Below are 22,303 nucleotides of genomic sequence, written 5' to 3' on the forward strand. Positions count from 1 at the left end.
TTTTTAATAGAGATAGAAATACAGACAGAAAGGTTTGTTTTTAATTAAAAAAATAAACATATACTATATAACACTTAAGGAAAAATGAGTGACTCATAAATAATAGGCTATCAAAGCCCCCAAAAGAGCTATGGACACTGAACATTTGTTTCCAGAACCATTCTTGAAACAAATAATTAAAAATAATTGTAAAAATCTAATTACTTGTCATCAAAAATTAACAAATTAATTCCACAATTATTCAACAAATATTAAATATGTACCATTAACAAGTATTCAATATCTTTTGTTTTTACTGTATTTTGGAAATAAATGGTCAGAAATGAAAAACAGACATTCCAAATTGATGAAAAACTAGTGTTCTTTGCATTTCTGTTTGACTCATTTATTTCTTATTTGGAATACTTATGAACCCCCTATTATGTGTCAGGCACTGTACTGAGGGTTTTATACACACAAGCTCATTCAACCCTAACAACTACATAACAGAAATTATAAGCACTACAAATTAAGAAAGAGAAACTCATGAAAGCTTATTAAAGTCTTCCAAGTTGCTACAGAGTAGCAGAAGCTCAGACACAAATCCATTCCGAACTCCAAAGACTGCACTCTACACCTGTGACATGCTGCATCCTACTTGGGAAGACATGCACACATTATACAGGGTCGTTCCCTGACCAACCAACAAATATTTTAGTCTATAATGTAGCAAAAATCGTGGTGAACGACATTAAAATAAGTGATCTGTTTCTTGCAGATCTTACTCTTCCTCACAGTACTTACCAAATGTCTTTCACATAGAAGCTAATTTTTAAAATTATTACTAAAAATCACATTTACCACAGTATCAATAATATTGGCTTCATATCTGGGTCCTGGAAGCAGGTAACAGGTATGTCATACAGAAGACAATTTCTTTTTTGTCTTCGATTACTGTTACTCTATATTTACTCATTTCCTATTATATACCAGTAACTCTAGAAGAAATGCAAAGATTTCTGCTACATTATAGACTAAAAGAAATTCGTTGGGCAAGAATGAAATCATTATGTATCATCTCTATGTACAATAAAGTATTTTCAAAAATTACAGGGAAAAATCATTGAAGGAATTAATCTGCTGGTAAGTAAGGGAATCAAGCTGTAGCCCTGTCAAATTATAGATAAATGATCAAATAATCTTACATATCCTAAAAGAACCCTATCAAGATAAGCAAATGCCAAAAGACCAAAACAACAGAAAATTACAAAGCATATAACCAGAAGATATGGATAACCCAAACATCAAAATTAAAAAGCAAGAGGAGAAACAGAACATGGGGCAATTAATCAGGGAAGTACACGTAAACATCAATGTCATGGCACAGGATATAAAGAACATGAAGACCCTAGGGAGAACACAAAGAAGAATTTGCAAGAGTAAATTAAAACAACAGGGGACCTTATGGAAATAAAAAATACTGTTGATCAAATTAAAAATAAAAGCACAAAAGCACACAAAAGCAGATTTGAAGAGGCAGAGGAATGAATTAGTGACCTCGAAGACAGGACAATGGAATGTGAAAACACAAGCAACAAAAGAAAAAATAAAGAGGAATTCCTCAAAATTAAAAGCTTCTGTACCTCAAAGGAATTTATCAAGAAGGTGAAGAGGTAGCCAATGTAGTGGGAGAAAATATTTGGAAACCACATATCTGATAAGAGACTAATATCTTGCATATATAAAGATATCCTACAACTCAACTACAAAAGTACAAACAGCCCAACTATAAAATAGGCAAAAGATATGAAAAGACATTTCTCTGAAGGGGAAATACAAATGACTAAAAAATACATGAAGAAAATGTTCATCTTCATTAGCTATTAGGGAGATGCAAATCAAGACCACAATGAGGTATCATCTCACACCAATAAGAATGGCTGCCATTAAACAAACAGGAAACTACAAATGCTGGAGAGGATGTGGAGAATTTGGAGATCTTATTTATTGCTAGTAGGACTATATAATGGTACTGCCACTGTGGAAAACAGTCTGGCAATTTCTCAGAAAACCAGATATCAAGTTACCCTATGATCCAGCAATTTACTTCTCAGTATATACCTAGGAGATATGAAAGCAGTAACACAAACAGGTATTTGCACTCCGATGTTCACAGTGGCATTATTCACAATTGCCAAGAGATGGAAACAATCCAAATGTCCTTCAACGGGATGAGTGGATAAACAAAATATGGTATACACATACAATGGAATACTACACAGCAGTAAGAAGGAACAGGTCATGAAACATATGATAACATGGATGAATCCTGAATACAATGCTGTGTGAAATAAGCCAGATACAAAAGGAGAGATATTGTATGTTACCACTAATGTGAACTCCATGAAAAATGTAAAATAAGTGTCTTATACTGTAGAATACTGGGGATCTAGACATAGACAGAGTTAGTGTGGGGGAATGATAAACTAATATGTACATATAAGATAATGAGGGTGAACTTAACGGTATGGGAATGGTCAGATATGACTACAGTGAATGGGATTATAAGTATCGGTGATGCACTGAAGGCAAACGTATTCGTAAACGGTTGTTTAAAGGCATGTAACCCACAGAGTAGCACCATAAACCTAAATAAGCATTAGCATGATATACTTACAAGGTATGACACTGGTACAGAGGGTTAACAACAGAGTGGTATATGGAAAAAATACCCATTACAAATTAAAGACTATATTTAATAGGAATATCTTACCAACCCTACACTAATACTAGGGATGAATAATTAGCAGCTGATAAGAACTCTGTGATGTATATGTTATGTTATGATAATTGTTTAAATTTGAGAGTGATGGTGATTGTACAACTAAGGGAAGATAATGTAAGAAACTGACCGTTTATCAGGAACCCACTACTTAGTAAATCAAGCCTTCGACTCGAGGCTTGCTCTTGTGAAACGTTGTGTTATAAATGGGAGGCTGAGCCCTCGTATAATTATGCCTAAGAGGCATCTCCAGGGAACCTCTTTTGTTGCTCAGATGTGGCCTTTTTCTCTCTAAGTCCAAGTTGGCAAATGAATTATTAACCTCCCCTCCACGAGGGACATGATTCCCAGAGGAATGAATCTCCCTGGCAATGTGGGACATGACTCCCAGAAATGAGCCTGGCCCTGGCAGTGAAGGATTGAAAATGCCTACTTGACCAAAAGAGGGGAAAAAGAAAGGTAACAAGCTGAGGTCACAGTGTCTGAGAGATCCCAAATAGAATCAAGAGGCTATCCTGGAAGCTTCTCCTATGCAAGCTCCAGCTTGTCATCCCAAATGGCCACAGTACGCTATGCCCTTACCAAAAGTAGTCCCCAAATACCTAGGTCTATCTGAGATTCCATAAAAGATTCACTCACTAAGTTTTATCTCTCAGAAACTTAAATTCACCCGAGTGTTCCTATGCCAGACAAGTCCTAAAACCCAGGGGCAACAGCCTCTTTAAGAACAACAATCAGATGCAGCGCCCTTCCCCATGCTATCGAGACCCATTTCAATATGATCAAGTTAGGGTGCTCACTGCCTAGACAACCCTGAAGATGGAGAAAAAGATTAAGTGAGAGGATGAGGTAGTAACAAACAAGATAAAATTTAACAAAGGTCTATCTATGAATACTGAAACTTTATATAAATATATATATTTTTTAGATGCCAGGTGTTGGAACAGCTGGAAGGAGGTAAATGACATGGTGGAACTGTACGCTATAACATCTTTTGAAATTTGCTCTATAGCTACTCATTGAATTGTGCTTTGAAAGTCTTTATACCTTATTGCATAATAAGGAAAGAATTGGAACTGTAACCCATAACAATTTTTGAAATTACCTATATAATTGCTTGTTGAGTTGTAAATCAAAAGTTAACACCTTTCTGTATGTATTTATATTTTACAATAAAGGAAATAGCTGAAGCTGTGGAACTGTGACCCATGACATTCTTTGAAGTTTGTTCTCTAACTTCTTGTTAAATTGTACGTTGAAAGTTATCACTGTTATGTACATATGTTAAAGTTCACAATAAAAAAAAATGCATTGAAAAATAACAACAATAACAGTTGAAGATTCCAATATCCCACTTTCAATAATGGACAGAACAACTGGACAGATGAACAAAGAAATAGAAGACTTGAAGGACACTATGAGCTAATCAGACCTAACAAACATCTATAGAACACCCCACCCAACAATATCAGAATGAACATTCTTCTCAGGTGAACATGGAACATCCTCCAGGACTGACCATATGCTATGTCATAAAACAACAGTAACACAGGGCTAGTGGCTACCGTACTGGACAGCTACTATAGACATACAGTACACGCCACCTGATGATATTCTAAGATGAGCAGAGTATTCTACTTCAATAGTTCTGAGCCATATAAGCTGTGTGCAGAAGCTCCTGTTAACAATAACAGTACACCAGCTCCTCCAGTAGCCTTTACACAGATACCATGGGTCATCACCATTCTCAGATCTCAATATCTCCTCACTACACACAAAGGAATGGGGGCAGGAAGAAATGACTCATTTTAGCCTATGAGAAAATTTTAGCAGTCAATAAAACTTTGTACATAACAGAACATTTTAATTAAAAAAAATACTTTTATAATACTAAAACACACCCCTTTAATTTTTTAATCCCTTAAATATTTTTTAATATTTAGTTTTAAAAGAATTATTTATTTCCAGGTGATCTGGTCTATAAAAATCCTAATAAATCATTGTTCAACAGAAAACCTTTGGCACAAAAAGCAGGCAACAATTTAGCCATGAGTTAAAGAAAGAATTGTTTTCTCTCCAACTTGCCATTCTTCAGACTCGGGTGAAGAAACATGGCAATTTTTGTTCTTTAAGGATTTCAAAATTGGGCAAGAGATACATTCATTAATATTGATACCATTTCAAAATCAGGAAAATAATTATATAAAATATACAATGGTAAAAGCATACCACGTAAATAAAGCACAATTTTACTTTATGACATAGAAAGATATTACTTACTGTGCTTTTATCTTTCAGAAGTTTTTCAATTACTTCAATCAACATTTCCTTCTGGTCTGGATCAAGGCTAAAATACAAAAAGAAAAGAAAAGAAAAGAAATAATAATTCCCCCCCCCCCTCTAATTCTAGCTTTAAGTAATGCTTATCATTACAGTGATACTGAGAAAGAGCATTGGAAGGAGGGAAAAGAGCAAGAAGTTTATCAATATAGAAACAATCAGAAAACTGATTCAAAGTAAAATAGGATGGTTTTCTCTCAAATATCTCCTAATCTTTCTCTCTAAAGTTGCTCATATTAACTAAACCTAGATACTAATACCATTAAGCAAACACAAGAAAAAAGTTAATTTCTTTAAAAAGTCGGAAAATTTTAAGTAACGGCAAGGAGATAAACCACAAAATTCTTTTCCTAACCAGGGGAAAAAGAAGATAGCAAACATTTGAGCATAGGAATGTATAACTGACAAAACAAACAGAGAATTTTAAAGTAAGAATTTTTTATCATACCATTTCACTGGGATGGCGTCATACATGATAAAACTTGCCATTCAAAAACCAAGAAAAATAAGAGAAAGTCTGCATATGTATACAACTGAGAACTGCATCTTAATAGCATCCCTAAGCAATGAAATAACAATACCAATCTAATTTTCCTCCTATTATGGAATACAATTCTTACTCATTTGCTGAGAAGCTAGACAATGGGTATACAAAGATAAATAAGAAATAGTCTAGTAAAAACAGACCCAAATTATCATACCATAATAACAAAGATATTATAAGGGATTATAGAGATGAGGAGGAAGGGCACCAGTGGAGGCAAGAGGATTGTGGAGGGCTTAGATGTGACATCTGAGATAAATCTTAGCTTGGTTTTAGAGCTGTAGAAAGGAGCAAATATTCTAGGTATAGACTAAAGTAAGAACAAAAAGTGGTAATGAGATTAAAAACATTTTATATAGAGGACTAATAAGCAGTACTGAGTTGCTGGAGTGTAAGTTCTGGGAAGCAAGAGTTAAGAGTTGAGTCCAGCTATGGAGAGAATTTAAAGCAGTCATGAGCTTGGATCTTATCCTGCAAGTTTATAACAAGAAAAGATAATGAGAAAGAAGCATGATATGACTTTGAGTGACAGTTAAACTAAGGAAATGAGTTTTTACTTTTTACAAACATCAAATAAGCTTATTAGTCTACTATAATTATCTAAACAAACATTGTAGTTCTTTCAAATTCCAGTTCAAGTTCTCCTCCAAGTAGTTTCTCCTAACTAATTTAATTTCATTACATCTTTACTTTCCCTTAAAACACACCTATACATATGACAATCTCTGAGCATCTATCTTATCAAAGGCATTGTTAGCTTATCTTTGTATATATCAGGTGCTAATATCTTATTCATTATAGAGTGCCTTTAATTGTTTGGCATGTTTTGATTTTTTCCTCATGTATGGGGTATACTAAGTAAGTATGGGTTTTGTATTAATTTTGCAACTGTCCTGTAAGTTTGAAATTACTTCAAAATAATAAGTTTGAGAACAACAACAAAAAAACAAAAATACAATTCTCCATAGGCCATAACATTCCATGTAACATTAAAGGCATCTATGGAATTTAACAACGCACCTACCTGTACAATTTTTGGATTGCATGGGCTGCATTCTTCCTAACGTATGGTGATAAATCAGCAGAAGCTTCCTTAATAGCAAGCATCATGATAGGTACAATAATTGGCACTCGGATGCTAGACAGAACTCTCAAAGCACTTGCACGGATTAGTTGGTTTGGGTCCTAAAAGCAGTGCAAAAATGTTCAATAAAATTTCAGGTTTACAATATTTCAAAGACATCATTATCACACAGTTAACAGATTCTTAAAAAGTATAATTAAAAACAGCAAAAGAAAGATACCTAATTTAAAATGAACAATTAGTATATGGGAATTGGTAAGGAAAAATAATAGTAAATAATTACTTGTTTTTCTAAATAATATAATGGTTACAATTCTAGATCATTTATTACTGAACATGCTCAGTTTTTAGAGTTTATAACAAAATATTACAGCTCATAAATTTTATATTTAAAAAGTCTAATGTCCCCTCTTTGCACACTTTCAATACCTAGTTGGTATAATGATGAACAGTGTTGTGACGCATGATAATGTTTACATTGAACATACAGAAACATATACAAGGTGTAACATACACAGCAAGATCTAGTTGGTTAAATAAATTATTTTCTAAGGGTATTGAATAGGCATTGTGGGAGGCCTTTTAACTCTTTTGAGAGACTAATGCTTCATTTAGTGGATGATTGCTCTACTTCTTTAAATGACACAACTTCAACCATGCAGAAACCCTGTAGCTATTTGCCAGGTTACTCTATTATTTACCTTCAAAGCTCGCTGAAAAGTGCTTATGGACAAGAGTGCCAGATCTTGCTGTTCTTCAGCATACCGGACCAGATAAACATATACTAACTTCTTGATCTGTTAAAGAAACAGAAATCATTTAATCTAGCCAGAGCAAATATTAAACCTCCAATCTTTTCTATACCAAATCCATGATAAATTTTCCTCAAGTAAATAAGTGAATGTGGTCACAGATTAGATTGTAAAATAAAGATAATATTTTGTGGAATAATGAATGACAAAAGAAAAAAATCTGAAATAGCATTTTAATAATCTAATCCGTATTATCAACAACCTATCAAAGTATCCTTCCTCTAGAAGGGAGAAAAAAAATCTCTTAGCAAAACTCATACAAGAATATTAAAATATTAATTGAATTGCAAAATATTTTCAAAACAAGGGCTAAAGAAAATAGAATTTGGGCTCAGTTCACACTAAGCATGGGGCTTCTGTTTCTACATCTATCAAAAGGCGCTGGCACCCGAAGGTTCTTCCAGCTTTTGTGGAATTCTATGGTAATATTCATATTCCAATTCTATGGTAATAGTAACATTTCGACATATATCACATGATATTCTCAGCTCTTAAAGAACAACATATGACGGAGGCGGGGCAAGATGGCGGACTGGTGAGCTGTATGTTTTAGTTACTCCTCCAGGAGAGTAGGTAGAAAGCCAGGAACTGCATGGACTGGACACCACAGAGCAATCTGACATTGGGCATACTTCATACAACACTCATGAAAATGTGGAACTCCTGAGATCAGCGAAAACTGTGAGTTTTTGCAGCCAGGGGACCCGCGCCTCTCCCTGCCAGGCTCAGTCCCGTGGGAAGAGGGACTGTCAGCTCCGGGAAGGAGAAGGGAGAACTGCAGTGGCAGCCCTTATCGGAAACTCATTCTACTGATCCAAACTCCAACCATAGATAGACTGAGACCAGACACCAGAGAATCTGAGAGCAGCCAGCCCAGCAGAGAGGAGACAGGCATAGAAAAAAAACAACACGAAAAACTCCAAAATAAAAGCGGAGGATTTTTGGAGTTCTGGTGAACATAGAAAGGGGAAGGGCAGAGCTCAGGCCCTGAGGCGCATATGCAAATCCCGAAGAAAAGCTGATCTCTCTACCCTGTGGACCTTTCCTTAATGGCCCTGGTTGCTTTGTCTCTTAGCATTTCAATAACCCATTAGATCTCTGAGGAGGGCCCTTTTTTTTTTTTTAAACCTTTTTTCTTTTTCTAAAACAAGTACTCTAAGAAGCCCAATACAGAAAGCTTCAAAGACTTGCAATTTGGGCAGGTCAAGTCAAGAGCAGAACTAAGAGAGCTCTGAGACAAAAGGCAATAATCCAGTGGCTGAGAAAATTCACTAAACACCACAACTTCCCAAGAAAAGGGGGGTGTCTGCACACAGCCATCATCTCGGTGGACAGGAAACACTCCTGCCCATCGCCAGCCCCATAGCCCAGAGCTGCCCCAGACAACCCAGTGTGACGGAAGTGCTTCAAATAACAGGCACACACCACAAAACTGGGCGTGGACATTAGCCTTCCCTGCAACCTCAGCTGATTGTCCCAGAGTTGGGAAGGTGGAGCAGTGTGAATTAACAAAGCCCCATTCAGCCATCATTTGAGCAGACTGGGAGCCTCCCTACACAGCCCAGCAGCCCAGAACTGCCCTGGGGGGACGGCACTCACCTGTGACATAGCACAGTCATCCCTCAACAGAGGACCTGGGGTGCACAGCCTGGAAGAGGGGCCCACTTGCAAGTCTCAGGAGCCATACGCCAATACCAAGGACTTGTGGGTCAGTGGCAGAGACAAACTGTGGCAGGACTGAACTGAAGGATTAGACTATTGCAGCAGCTTTAAAACTCTAGGATCACCAGGGAGATTTGATTGTTAGGGCCACCCCCCCTCCCTGACTGCCCAGAAACACGCCCCATATACAGGGCAGGCAACACCAACTACACACGCAAGCTTGGTACACCAATTGGACCCCACAAGACTCACTCCCCCACTCACCAAAAAGGCTAAGCAGGGGAGAACTGGCTTGTGCAGAACAGGTGGCTCGTGGACGCCACCTGCTGGTTACTTAGAGAAAGTGTACTCCATAAAGCTGTAGATCTGATAAATTAGAGATAAGGACTTCAATTGGTCTACAAATCCTAAAAGAACCCTATCAAGTTCAGCAAATGCCAAGAGGCCAAAAACAACAGAAAATTATAAAGCATATGAAAAAAACAGACGATATGGATAACCCATGCCCAAGCACCCAAATCAAAAGATCAGAAGAGACACAGCACCTACAGCAGCTACTCAAAGAACTAAAGATGAACAATCAGACCATAGTACAGGAGACAAAGGAAATCAAGAAGACCCTAGAAGAGCATAAAGAAGACATTGCAAGACTAAATAAAAAAATGGATGATCTTATGGAAATTAAAGAAACTGTTGAACAAATTAAAAAGATTCTGGACACTCACAGTACAAGACTAGAGGAAGTTGAACAACGAATCAGTGACCTCGAAGATGACAGACGGGAAAATGAAACCATAAAAGAAAGAATGGGGAAAAAAATTGAAAAAATCGAAATGGACCTCAGGGATATGATAGATAATATGAAACGTCCAAATATAAGACTCATTGGTGTCCCAGAAGGGGAAGAAAAGGGTAAAGGTCTAGGAAGAGTATTCAAAGAAATTGTTGGGGAAAACTTCCCAAATCTTCTAAACAACATAAATACACAAATCATAAATGCTCAGCGAACTCCAAATAGAATAAATCCAAATAAACCCACTCCAAGACATATACTGATCACACTGTCAAACACAGAAGAGAAGGAGCAAGTTCTGAAAGCAGCAAGAGAAAAGCAATTCACCACATACAAAGGAAACAGCATAAGACTAAGTAGTGACTACTCAGCAGCCACCATGGAGGTGAGAAGGCAGTGGCACGATATTTTTAAAATTCTGAGTGAGAAAAATTTCCAGCCAAGAATACTTTATCCAGCAAAGCTCTCCTTCAAATTTGAGGGAGAGCTTACATTTTTCACAGACAAACAAATGCTGAGAGAATTTGCTAACAAGAGACCTGCCCTACTGGAGATACTAAAGGGAGCCCTACAGACAGAGAAACAAAGAAAGGACAGAGAGACTTGGAGAAAGGTTCAGTACTAAAGAGATTCGGTATGGGTACAATAAAGGATATTAATACACAGAGGGGAAAAATATGACAAACATAAACCAAAGGATAAGATGGCTGATTCAAGAAATGCCTTCACGGTTATAACGTTGAATGTAAATGGATTAAACTCCCCAATTAAAAGATACAGATTCGCAGAATGGATCAAAAAAAATGAACCATCAATATGTTGCATACAAGAGACTCATCTTAGACAAAGGGACACAAAGAAACTGAAAGTGAAAGGATGAAAAAAAATATTTCATGCAAGCCACAGCCAAAAGAAAGCAGGTGTAGCAATATTAACCTCAGATAAAATAGACTTCAAATGCAGGGATGTTTTGAGAGACAAAGAAGGCCACTACATACTAATAAAAGGGGCAATTCAACAAGAAGAAATAACAATCGTAAATGTCTATGCACCCAATCAAGGTGCCACAAAATACATGAGAGAAACACTGGCAAAACTAAAGGAAGCAATTGATGTTTCCACAATAATTGTGGGAGACTTCAACACATCACTCTCTCCTACAGATAGATCAACCAGACAGAAGACCAATAAGGAAATTGAAAACCTAAACAATCTGATAAATGAATTAGATTTAACAGACATATACAGGACATTACATCCCAAATCACCAGGATACACATACTTTTCTAGTGCTCATGGAACTTTCTCCGGAATAGATCATATGCTGGGACATAAAACAAGCCTCAATAAATTTAAAAAGATTGAAATTATTCAAAGCACATTCTCTGACCACAATGGAATACAATTAGAAGTCAATAACCATCAGAGACTTAGAAAATTCACAAATACCTGGAGGTTAAACAACACACTCCTAAACAATCAGTGGGTTAAAGAAGAAATAGCAAGAGAAATTGCTAAATATATAGAGACGAATGAAAATGAGAACACAACATACCAAAACCTATGGGATGCAGCAAAAGCAGTGCTAAGGGGGAAATTTATAGCACTAAACGCATATATTAAAAAGGAAGAAAGAGCCAAAATCAAAGAACTAATGGATCAACTGAAGAAGCTAGGAAATGAACAGCAAACCAGTCTTAAACCAAGTACAAGAAAAGAAATAACAAGGATTAAAGCAGAAATAAATGACATAGAGAACAAAAAAACAATAGAGAGGATAAATATCACCAAAAGTTGGTTCTTTGAGAAGATCAACAAGATTGACAAGCCCCTAGCTAGACTGACAAAATCAAAAAGAGATAAGACCCATATAAACAAAATAATGAATGAAAAAGGTGACATAACTGCAGATCCTGAAGAAATTAAAAAAATTATAAGAGGATATTATGAACAACTGTATGGCAACAAACTGGATAATGTAGAAGAAATGGACAATTTCCTGGAAACATATGAACAACCAAGACTGACCAGAGAAGAAATAGAAGACCTCAACCAACCCATCACAAGCAAAGAGATCCAACCAGTCATCAAAAATCTTCCCACAAATAAATGCCCAGGGCCAGATGGCTTCACAGGGGAATTCTCCCAAACTTTCCAGATAGAACTGACACCAATCTTACTCAAACTCTTTCAAAACATTGAAGAAAATGGAACGCTACCTAACTCATTTTATGAAGCTAACATCAATCTAATACCAAAACCAGGCAAAGATGCTACAAGAAAGGAAAACTACCGGCCAATCTCCCTAATGAATATAGATGCAAAAATCCTCAACAAAATACTTGCAAATCCAATCCAAAGACACATTAAAACAATCATACACCATGACCAAGTGGGGTTCATTCCAGGCATGCAAGGATGGTTCAACATAAGAAAATCAATCAATGTATTACAACACATTAACAAGTCAAAAGGGAAAAATCAATTGATCATCTCAATAGATGCTGAAAAAGCATTTGACAAAATCCAACATCCCTTTTTGATAAAAACACTTCAAAAGGTAGGAATTGAAGGAAACTTCCTCAACATGATAAAGAACATATATGAAAAACCCACAGCCAGGATAGTACTCAATGGTGAGAGACTGAAAGCCTTCCCTCTAAGATCAGGAACAAGACAAGGATGCCCACTGTCACCACTGTTATTCAACATTGTGCTGGAAGTGCTAAGCCAGGGCAATCCGGCAAGACAAAGAAATAAAACGCATCCAAATTGGAAAAGAAGAAGTAAAACTGTCATTGTTTGCAGATGATATGATCTTATATCTAGAAAACCCTGAGAAATTGACGATACAGCTACTAGAGCTAATAAACAAATTTAGCAAAGTAGCGGGATACAAGATTAATGCACATAAGTCAGTAACATTTCTATATGCTAGAAATGAACAAACTGAAGAGACACTCAAGAAAAAGATACCATTTTCAATAGCAACTAAAAAAATCAAGTACCTAGGAATAAACTTAACCAAAGACGTAAAAGACCTATACAAAGAAAACTACATAACTCTACTAAGAGAAATAGAAGGGACCTTAAAAGATGGAAAAATATTCCATGTTCATGGATAGGAAGGCTAAATGTCATTAAGATGTCAATTCTACCCAAACTCATTTACAGATTCAATGCAATCCCAATCAAAACTCCAACAACCTACTTTGCAGACTTGGAAAAGCTAGTTATCAAATTTATTTGGAAAGGGAAGATGCCTCGAATTGCTAAAGACACTCTAAAAAAGAAAAACCAAGTGGGAGGACTTACACTCCCTGACTTTGAAGCTTATTATAAAGCCACAGTTGCCAAAACAGCATGGTACTGGCACAAAGATAGACATATAGATCAATGGAATCGAATTGAGAATTCAGAGATAGACCCTCAGATCTATGGCCGACTGATCTTTGATAAGGCCCCCAAAGTCACTGAACTGAGTCATAATGGTCTTTTCAACAAATGGGGCTGGGACAGTTGGATATCCATATCCAAAAGAATGAAAGAGGACCCCTACCTCACCCCCTACACAAAAATTAACTCAAAATGGACCAAAGATCTCAATATAAAAGAAAGTACCATAAAACTCCTAGAAGATAATGTAGGAAAACATCTTCAAGACCTTGTATTAGGCGGCCACTTCCTAGACTTTACACCCAAAGCACAAGCAACAAAAGAGAAAATAGATAAATGGGAACTCCTCAAGCTTAGAAGTTTCTGCACCTCAAAGGAATTTCTCAAGAAGGTAAAGAGGCAGCCAACTCAATCGGAAAAAATTTTTGGAAACCATGCATCTGACAAAAGACTGATATCTTGCATATACAAAGAAATCCTACAACTCAATGACAATAGTACAGACAGCCCAATTATAAAATGGGCAAAAGATATGAAAAGACAGTTCTCTGAAGAGGAAATACAAATGGCCAAGAAACACATGAAAAAATGTTCAGCTTCACTAGCTATTAGAGAGATGCAAATTAAGACCACAAGGAGATACCATCTAACACCGGTTAGAATGGCTGCTATTAAACAAACAGGAAACTACAAATGCTGGAGGGGATGTGGAGAAATTGGGACTCTTATTCATTGTTGGTGGGACTGTATAATGGTTCAGCCACTCTGGAAGTCAGTCTGGCAGTTCCTTAGAAAACTAGATATAGAGTTACCATTCGATCCAGCGATTGCACTTCTCGGTATTTACCCGGAAGGTCAGAAAGCAGTGACACGAACAGATATCTGCACGCCAATGTTCATAGCAGCATTATTCACAATTGCCAAGAGATGGAAACAACCCAAATGTCCTTCAACAGATGAGTGGAGAAATAAAATGTGGTATATACACACGATGGAATACTACGCGGCAGTAAGAAGGAACGATCTCGTGAAACATATGACAACATGGATGAACCTTGAAGACATAATGCTGAGTGAAATAAGCCAGGCACAAAAAGAGAAATATTATATGCTACCACTAATGTGAACTTTGAAAAATGTAAAACAAATGGTTTATAATGTAGAATGCAGGGGAACTAGCAATAGAGAGCAATTAAGGAAGGGGGAACAATAATCCAAGAAGAACAGATAAGCTATTTAACGTTCTGGGGATGCCCAGGAATGACTATGGTCTGTTAATTTCTGATGGATATAGTAGGAACAAGTTCACAGAAATGTTGCTATATTATGTAACTTTCTTGGGGTAAAGTAGGAACATGTTGGAAGTTAAGCAGTTATCTTAGGTTAGTTGTCTTTTTCTTACTCCCTTGTTATGGTCTCTTTGAAATGTTCTTTTATTGTATGTTTGTTTTCTTTTTAACTTTGTTTTCATACAGTTGATTTAAAAAAGAAGGGAAAGTTAAAAAAAAGAAAAAAAAGAAAAACAAGAAAAAAAAAAAGATGTAGTGCCCCCTTGAGGAGCCTGTGGAGAATGCAGGGGTATTCGCCTACCCCACCTCGATGGTTGCTAACATGACCACAGACATAGGGGACAGGTGGTTTGATGGGTTGAGCCCTCTACCATAAGTTTTACCCTTGGGAAGACGGTTGCTGCAAAGGAGAGGCTAGGCCTCCCTATGGTTGTGCCTAAGAGCCTCCTCCCGAATGCCTCTTTGTTGCTCAGATGTGGCCCTCTCTCTCTGGCTAAGCCAACTTGAAAGGTGAAATCACTGCCCTCCCCCCTACGTGGGATCAGACACCCAGGGGAGTGAATCTCCCTGGCAACGTGGAATATGACTCCCGGGGAGGAATGTAGACCCGGCATCGTGGGACGGAGAACATCTTCTTGACCAAAAGGGGGATGTGAAAGGAAATGAAATAAGCTTCAGTGGCAGAGAGATTCCAAAAGGAGCCGAGAGGTCACTCTGGTGGGCACTCTTACGCACACTTTAGACAACCCTTTTTAGGTTCCAAAGAATTGGGGTAGCTGGTGGTGGATACCTGAAACTATCAAACTACAACCCAGAACCCATGAACCTCAAAGACAGTTGTATAAAAATGTAGCTTATGAGGGGTGACAATGGGATTGGGAAAGCCATAAGGACCACACTCCACTTTGTCTAGTTTATGGATGGATGAGTAGAAAAATAGGGGAAGGAAACAAACAGACAAAGGTACCCAGTGTTCTTTTTTACTTCAATTGTTCTTTTTCACTCTAATTATTATTCTTGTTATTTTTGTGTGTGTGCTAATGAAGGTGTCAGGGATTGATTTAGGTGATGAATGTACAACTATGTAACGGTACTGTAAACAATCGAAAGTACGATTTGTTTTGTATGACTGCGTGGTATGTGAATATATCTCAATAAAATGAAGATAAAAAAAAAAAAAGAACAACATATGACAATATGAATTTAATGTAATAAAATACCTGAAAGGCTGAAAATGTCTTCTGAAAAGTTTTTAAAAACAATTTAATCACTAAATTTATAAAAGAATTATAATGACCCCCTACCTTACACCTTACAGAAAAATCAACTCAAAATGAATCAAAGACCTAAATTTAAGAGCTAAAACTATCGAACTCATAGAAGAAAATATAGGTAAGCATCTTAGGACTTTGTGTTAGGCAATGATTTCTTAGAATTTACACCCAAAGCACAAGCAACAAAAGAAAAAATGGATAGATGAGATCTCATCAAAATTAAAAACTTTTTTTTCCTCAAAGGACTTTATCATGAAAGCAAAACGAACCTCCACAATGAGGGAAAATATCTGGAAACCACATATACAATAAAGGTTTAATTCCAGAATACATAAGGAAATCCTTCAACTTAACAACAAAATACAAACAACCCAATTTAAAAATGGGCAAAAGACACAACAGACATCTCTCCAAAGAAGATAGGTAGATGGCTAGAAAGCATATGAAAAGACGCTCAATATCATTAGCCATCAGGGAAATGCAAATCAAAACGAGATACCTTTTCACACCCATTAGAATGACTGCTATTAAAAAAAAAAAAACAAACAGAAAATAACAAGCATTGGAGAAGAACACTCATTCATCAACCTATGAATGGATAAATAAAACATAGTATACACATGAAGTGGAATATTATTCGGCCATAAAAAGGAATGAAGTCCTGATACATGCAACACCATGGATGAACCTTAAAGACAAATGTTGAGCAAAGTAAGACAGACATTAAAGGACAAATATTGCATAATTTCACTAATTTGAAACAATGAGAATAAGGAAGCTCATACTATCTAGAATACAGGTTACCAGGGGATAGGGTGGGGATAGGGAATGGGAAATTAACACTTAAAATGTACAGGATTCCAGTTTCAAATGATGGAAATGTTTTGGTAATGAATCCTGGTTATGATAATGCAACACTGTGAACACAAATAACAGCAATGAAATATATATCTCAATGTGAATAAAAGGGGAAATGTTAGATTGTATACATGGTAACAGAACAAAAATTTAAAAAAAAAATCCATGAAACTACACTACGCAGTGAACCCTAAATTAAACTATGGACTTTAACTAACAGTACAATTATGAAAATTTGCTATAATCAATTACAATAAATGTTCCACACTAATGCAAAGTATTAATAATAGGGTGGTATATGAGAATCCTTGCTTTTATTCATGATTGTTCTGTAAACCCAAAACTTCTCTAATAAAGAAAAAAAGAATTATAATGAGCAGAAAAATAAATGAAAATTAGAATTTGAGGTGAAATTCATCAACTGTTTTCTTCTGATCTTACTGCTCATAATCTGTATCTTCCTTCTCAAATATCCTCAGATACCAGTGTGTGATCAATTTTTTTATATCAGCATAGCACAGATCTAAAAGTTAATGAAATGTTCAGAGAACATAGGAAATGAGGGATAATACCTGGAAATAGCTGAAAATGATGGTAAAAAAGGAGGAATAGTGCTACATTGGGCTGTATTTTACTAAACAATCTAAACAATCTGGACTACTTAAAAGACAACTGGCATAGCCTTCCCTCACACCTCAGTCTCTCTTGAAAGCATAATTTTGAGTTCATTCAGCATCCTGTTTGCATCTCTCCTGAACACACACCAATTTGTCTGTATTTCCTTTAGTGTGGTACTACAAACTACAAATGAGGTTTAAACAGAAAAAATGAGGTAAGACCTTGTTTCAGGTGAGGCACTTCCACTGATAAAACTAATTCTTAATTAAAACTATATACTTTTTCCAGATACACTGCTGAATAATCTTATGCTACTTAAGCATCTGTCCTGGTGCTATATTTTTCCTTTTACGTCAAGGCCAAAGGGCAGAATCTTACATTTATTCATAGATATAGCTGGGTGATGGCATTAACCAGTTACCTTCACTCTTTATATCTTTCTGTATTATTTCATTTTTTAATGAATCTTAATTTTGTGTTCAGATAAAATAATAGAGAAATTTTCACATTAGGGGTGAATCCCATCTTCCTAATGTCCTCTAATACAAAATAAAAGTACTTTCCTGATTAACAGTATTTTAAACTTTTTTATTTTATAAAATTTCAAACATAATTTTTTTTTAAGTTTCCACATCTCTAGGAAAACACAGATGGTTCTATAACCTTGGTAACCATAGCCATGAGAGCTGTTTAAAACATGTTCAAAATATCAAGAACAACTCACCAGAATAAGCACACTATTTTTCAAGTCATCCCATCAGTGACAGCCCCTTGCTTCTGAACATCAGCCAATCAGGAACCAACTCACTCCAATAAAGGCATCTCTGACTCCCAACAAATCAACAGCAGTCTCACTCATCTACAGATGATGTCAACCCACTTAGGCCTCTGAAAGTCCAAGAATCTTTGAACTCCACCTTTCCCCAAACCCTCTAAAGATCAGCAGTCTTTCGTGCTCAGAGAAACTATGCCTAAAGAGTGCTGCTTATCCTTGCTATAATAAGCAATAAACTTCTTTTTATTACAGATATAGAATATGGAGTAACATTATCCTTAACACAACCTACTGAAAAGTACCAAGATTAATTCACCGAAGGCCCATAGAGCCTTCACCTATATATTTCAATTACTAACATTTGCTACATCTTTCTGTGATACATATGTGTGTCTATACATATTTTTTCTGTACCATTTCAGAATAAGTTACAGAAACACACTGTGCCCTTCTTCACTCAATTTCAGTGTAAATCTCCTAAGAACAAGGACATTTTCTTATATAATCACATTACAATTACAAAATTCAGGAAATTTAATGTCAATACAATCCCATTATGTAATGAATAACCCATATTCAGATTTTGCCAAAAATGTCCTATATTTATAGCATTTTTTTCTGATCCAGGATTAGGCATCATATTTCACGTCTCATTGGTTTTCCTTCATTTAGAGTAGTTAGTTCCCCAGCATTTCTTTTCTAAAAGTACATTTGTCATTCAGGCCAGTATTAAAATTAATCAGGAAACACAGAATACGAAAGAAATAACTCTTCCTGGAACAACTTTTATTTTTCACCTTAATCTGCTAGGGCTTCCCAGCTAGAATTTATTGAGCACTTAAAATGTGCAATGTCCTGCACTATTATTATATTACTCATTTAAATCACACATATACCCTAGGTGTGATGATCATCTCCATTTCAAAAACGAGGAAACAATGGCACAGACGTTTAGGTAACTTGCCCAAGGACACATAGCAAAACCAGAATGCAACCCCTAAAATATGGGCATGTTCTTAACTACTACATATCTTAACTACTCTAGAAAGCAGTTCTTCTCAAATTTTTCTATCAAGATATTCCTAACAAAAAGAGGAGACTACCCCTCCAAATTAAACCATCCAGAAATAAAATTTCTTTGAAATATTGGGCCTTATCTTTTAGAAGTAAGGCAAAGTTTATATTTTCTTCCATAATATATCTTTGCTATTATAGAAGAAAGCTTTTACATCACATAACCCTTAATAAATCTTATGGTATAAGTCAATACACAAGGTCCAAACTATAGCTTTGTAACTCTTAGGATATTATCTAATAACCCTAATTGCATATTCTCTAATTTGAGAAGCACATCACTGAGTGATTACTATCAAAAATTCAACAAAAAATTTACTTCTTCTGGGAAGTTCATCAGAGTGACTTCATTTATAGATCCCATCTCTATGTAATGTATTTTTAATATATATTTAATCTATATTCACAATTAGAATGTTTATATGGTCTTGTGTTCATATCAGCATTTCTCATACTTCAGAACCTGCAGAATCCAAAAATAAAAATATTGCTGAAACACTGTTCCTTCAATAACTCATTTGAAACCAATGATCTTCCACAAGAACACAAAAAATGGGCTTCAAAATTAGTGGCAAAAATAGCTTATAAGATGGTAACAAAATGATCCAAATATACTTAAGTTTTTAGGTTATATTTAAATGGAAACATAAATTTTAAAAATTCTTAGATCACAGTTTCAGAAATACTTTTTTGTCTGAGGTCTAGATTACTTTCTCCCAATTAGATTATAAAGTTCCAAAGAATCCAACAGTGCTAGAGAGCAATTAACACTTGTTGTTTGACTGTTTAATAGCAGTTTCAAAATATCATATCAACACATAAGACGTATTTAAATAAGAAATCTCCCTTAGAATGAATGTGAGGTAATTTAGTATAGGGACCATTCTTAAGTCATCTGTATATTCCCAATACTTATCACATTGCCTAGCATATAATATGAACTCAATAATTACCACATGAATGAAACCTCACATATTGACAGCAGGCTTAAAATATACATATTTATATATATATATATATATACATACACACACACACACACACACACACACACACACACACACATACATATATATATTTCCCATTGATTGCTACATCTAATATCTAACTTATTACCAATGGTTACAATTCACTGAATAGCGATGTCTAGAAGGACACCTACTTTTCATTTACTGAGGAAATGAGAAGTATTGGGATGATTGCCCTGAATTCTTTAACTTGTGGGAATTGTTTTTCTTTCTTTTTAACAATCATCTTTCTCCTTGCTAATTATTATCACATCTTGCTCTACAGTTCCCTGGAAAGTTCTGAAAAAAGAGTGGGTTAGGAGCCCCTCCTCACCACCATCTCCTTGCAATTTAATTTTCAGCAACACCTTTATTTACCAAGTAACTGTACACCCAACTTTAAAAACTGAATTATGAACTCCAGAATACATGGAGGGGTTTATATTGGCTACAATGAAACATTCAGAACCACAGCTGAGCTAGCAGGCATTACTATAATTACTCACTATTGGAAAAGATTTTTGTGACTGTTTTGGCAAAAAGCATAACAATATTAAATCACAGAAGGTTGCAAAACACTAAATTTGTTCTAGTTCTGTTATAAGAATCAATCAATATTGACCACAAGAGGCCTATGCACTGACTGGCTGCAGGTGTGCACAGAAAGTCTACTTTCCCTGAAACCATTCTGTGACCAGAAATGGGAGTACTTAAAGCTCCGTGACTACACCATTCTCTGATCAGTTACCTTCATTCAATGTTACAACACTCCTTGATGTAAAGCTAACCACAGCAGAGCCCCAGTAGGCTGTAAGAACACAGGCAGATGTGTTTAATTAGTTTATCAATACTAGTACATCAAACTTCATGAGCTATTGACTAAACCTTTGATTATTTTTGTACTATAACCACTGATTGCTTACTAGGTCAGTTTTGGTATCATCTGACATCTAATGGCAGATGACGTACTGCTCAACTGTGTCTAAGGCAACATATTCTAACAAAAATGAAATTTTACACTTCATAGCAATGAAACATCCGTCAATCAATTCTCTATACATAAATCTTAAGAAGCTTGTATCAGCTTTCTCACATTAGAGGGTTAAGCATGTTTCAAAAGACAACCAAGTATTTCAAGAACAAAAGAAATCCAAAACAAATAGACCAATGATGGTGTTTACAGTGACATTTTCGTTACAGAACATTATTCAACATACCAGAATCTGACTGGAAAGGAAAAAATGAACAAATACTATCTGTTTTTAGAGTTCTACTATTGTTAACTATTGGAGTAGCTTTTAATGAATAACAATTAGTACAAAATTCTGTTTACAACAAGGGGACCAGGAGTCCACAGGGAACTAATTAATTTACCACCAATTTCTAAGGACTCAGTCATTTCTCCTCACCACTAAAACATTAAAAATTTATGCCATTACCAGATATTCCCCCAAAGCAATGGCTAACATCACATGTTGATAAGGGAACAAAGACACTAAGATAGAAGAGGAGAAGGGAATCCTTAAACAGAAAGGATAGTGCTAAGAGAGGAAATGTGAAAGATGGGTTCTGAAGCAAGGCTACCTGGCTTTCAATTCTGGCTTTTTCACATACTAGCTGTGTGATCTTGATCAGGTAATTTAACTTTTTTGGGTTGCAATGTCCTCATGTGTAAAATATAAATAACGATAGAATCAAACTCAAAAGTTATTTGTGAGGACAAAATGAGCTGACATATATAAGGCACTAACAACCTAGTATTCACAGTATTTTAAAAAGTCAACAGTCATTATTGTTAGTACTCATGGACTCCATTCTTGTTAACAGTGAAGACAAGCTTTACTCAACCTGACAATTTTAATGAGACAAATTTTTACTTTTTTCAAATATTTGAATTTTTTAATATCAGAAACCATAAAACTGATGTATATATTGAATTAGAAGCTCAAATAGCAAGTACATAAGATCGCTAGGAGAGAATATATTTAATATTATCAATTCAGAATTATACAAGGT

General features: G+C 35.7%; 1 protein-coding gene across 3 annotated transcripts in view; it reads right to left on the reverse strand.

Moving 5' to 3' along the window:
• Positions 1 to 22,303, reverse strand: part of AP3B1 (adaptor related protein complex 3 subunit beta 1) — a 405,767-nt gene that overhangs the window by 233,005 nt on the left and 150,459 nt on the right. For all 3 annotated transcript variants that reach the window (XM_037800786.1, XM_037800788.1, XM_037800789.1), the window contains exons 4-6: positions 7,431 to 7,526; positions 6,670 to 6,830; positions 5,042 to 5,108 (exon numbers count right to left, since the gene is read on the reverse strand). In XM_037800786.1, the coding sequence (XP_037656714.1) occupies positions 5,042 to 5,108; positions 6,670 to 6,830; positions 7,431 to 7,526 (324 nt within the window). The remainder of the gene's footprint in view (positions 1 to 5,041; positions 5,109 to 6,669; positions 6,831 to 7,430; positions 7,527 to 22,303) is intronic.

The sequence above is a fragment of the Choloepus didactylus genome, chromosome 13 (assembly GCF_015220235.1).
Source record: "Choloepus didactylus isolate mChoDid1 chromosome 13, mChoDid1.pri, whole genome shotgun sequence".
Classification (NCBI taxonomy): Eukaryota; Metazoa; Chordata; class Mammalia; order Pilosa; family Megalonychidae; genus Choloepus; species Choloepus didactylus.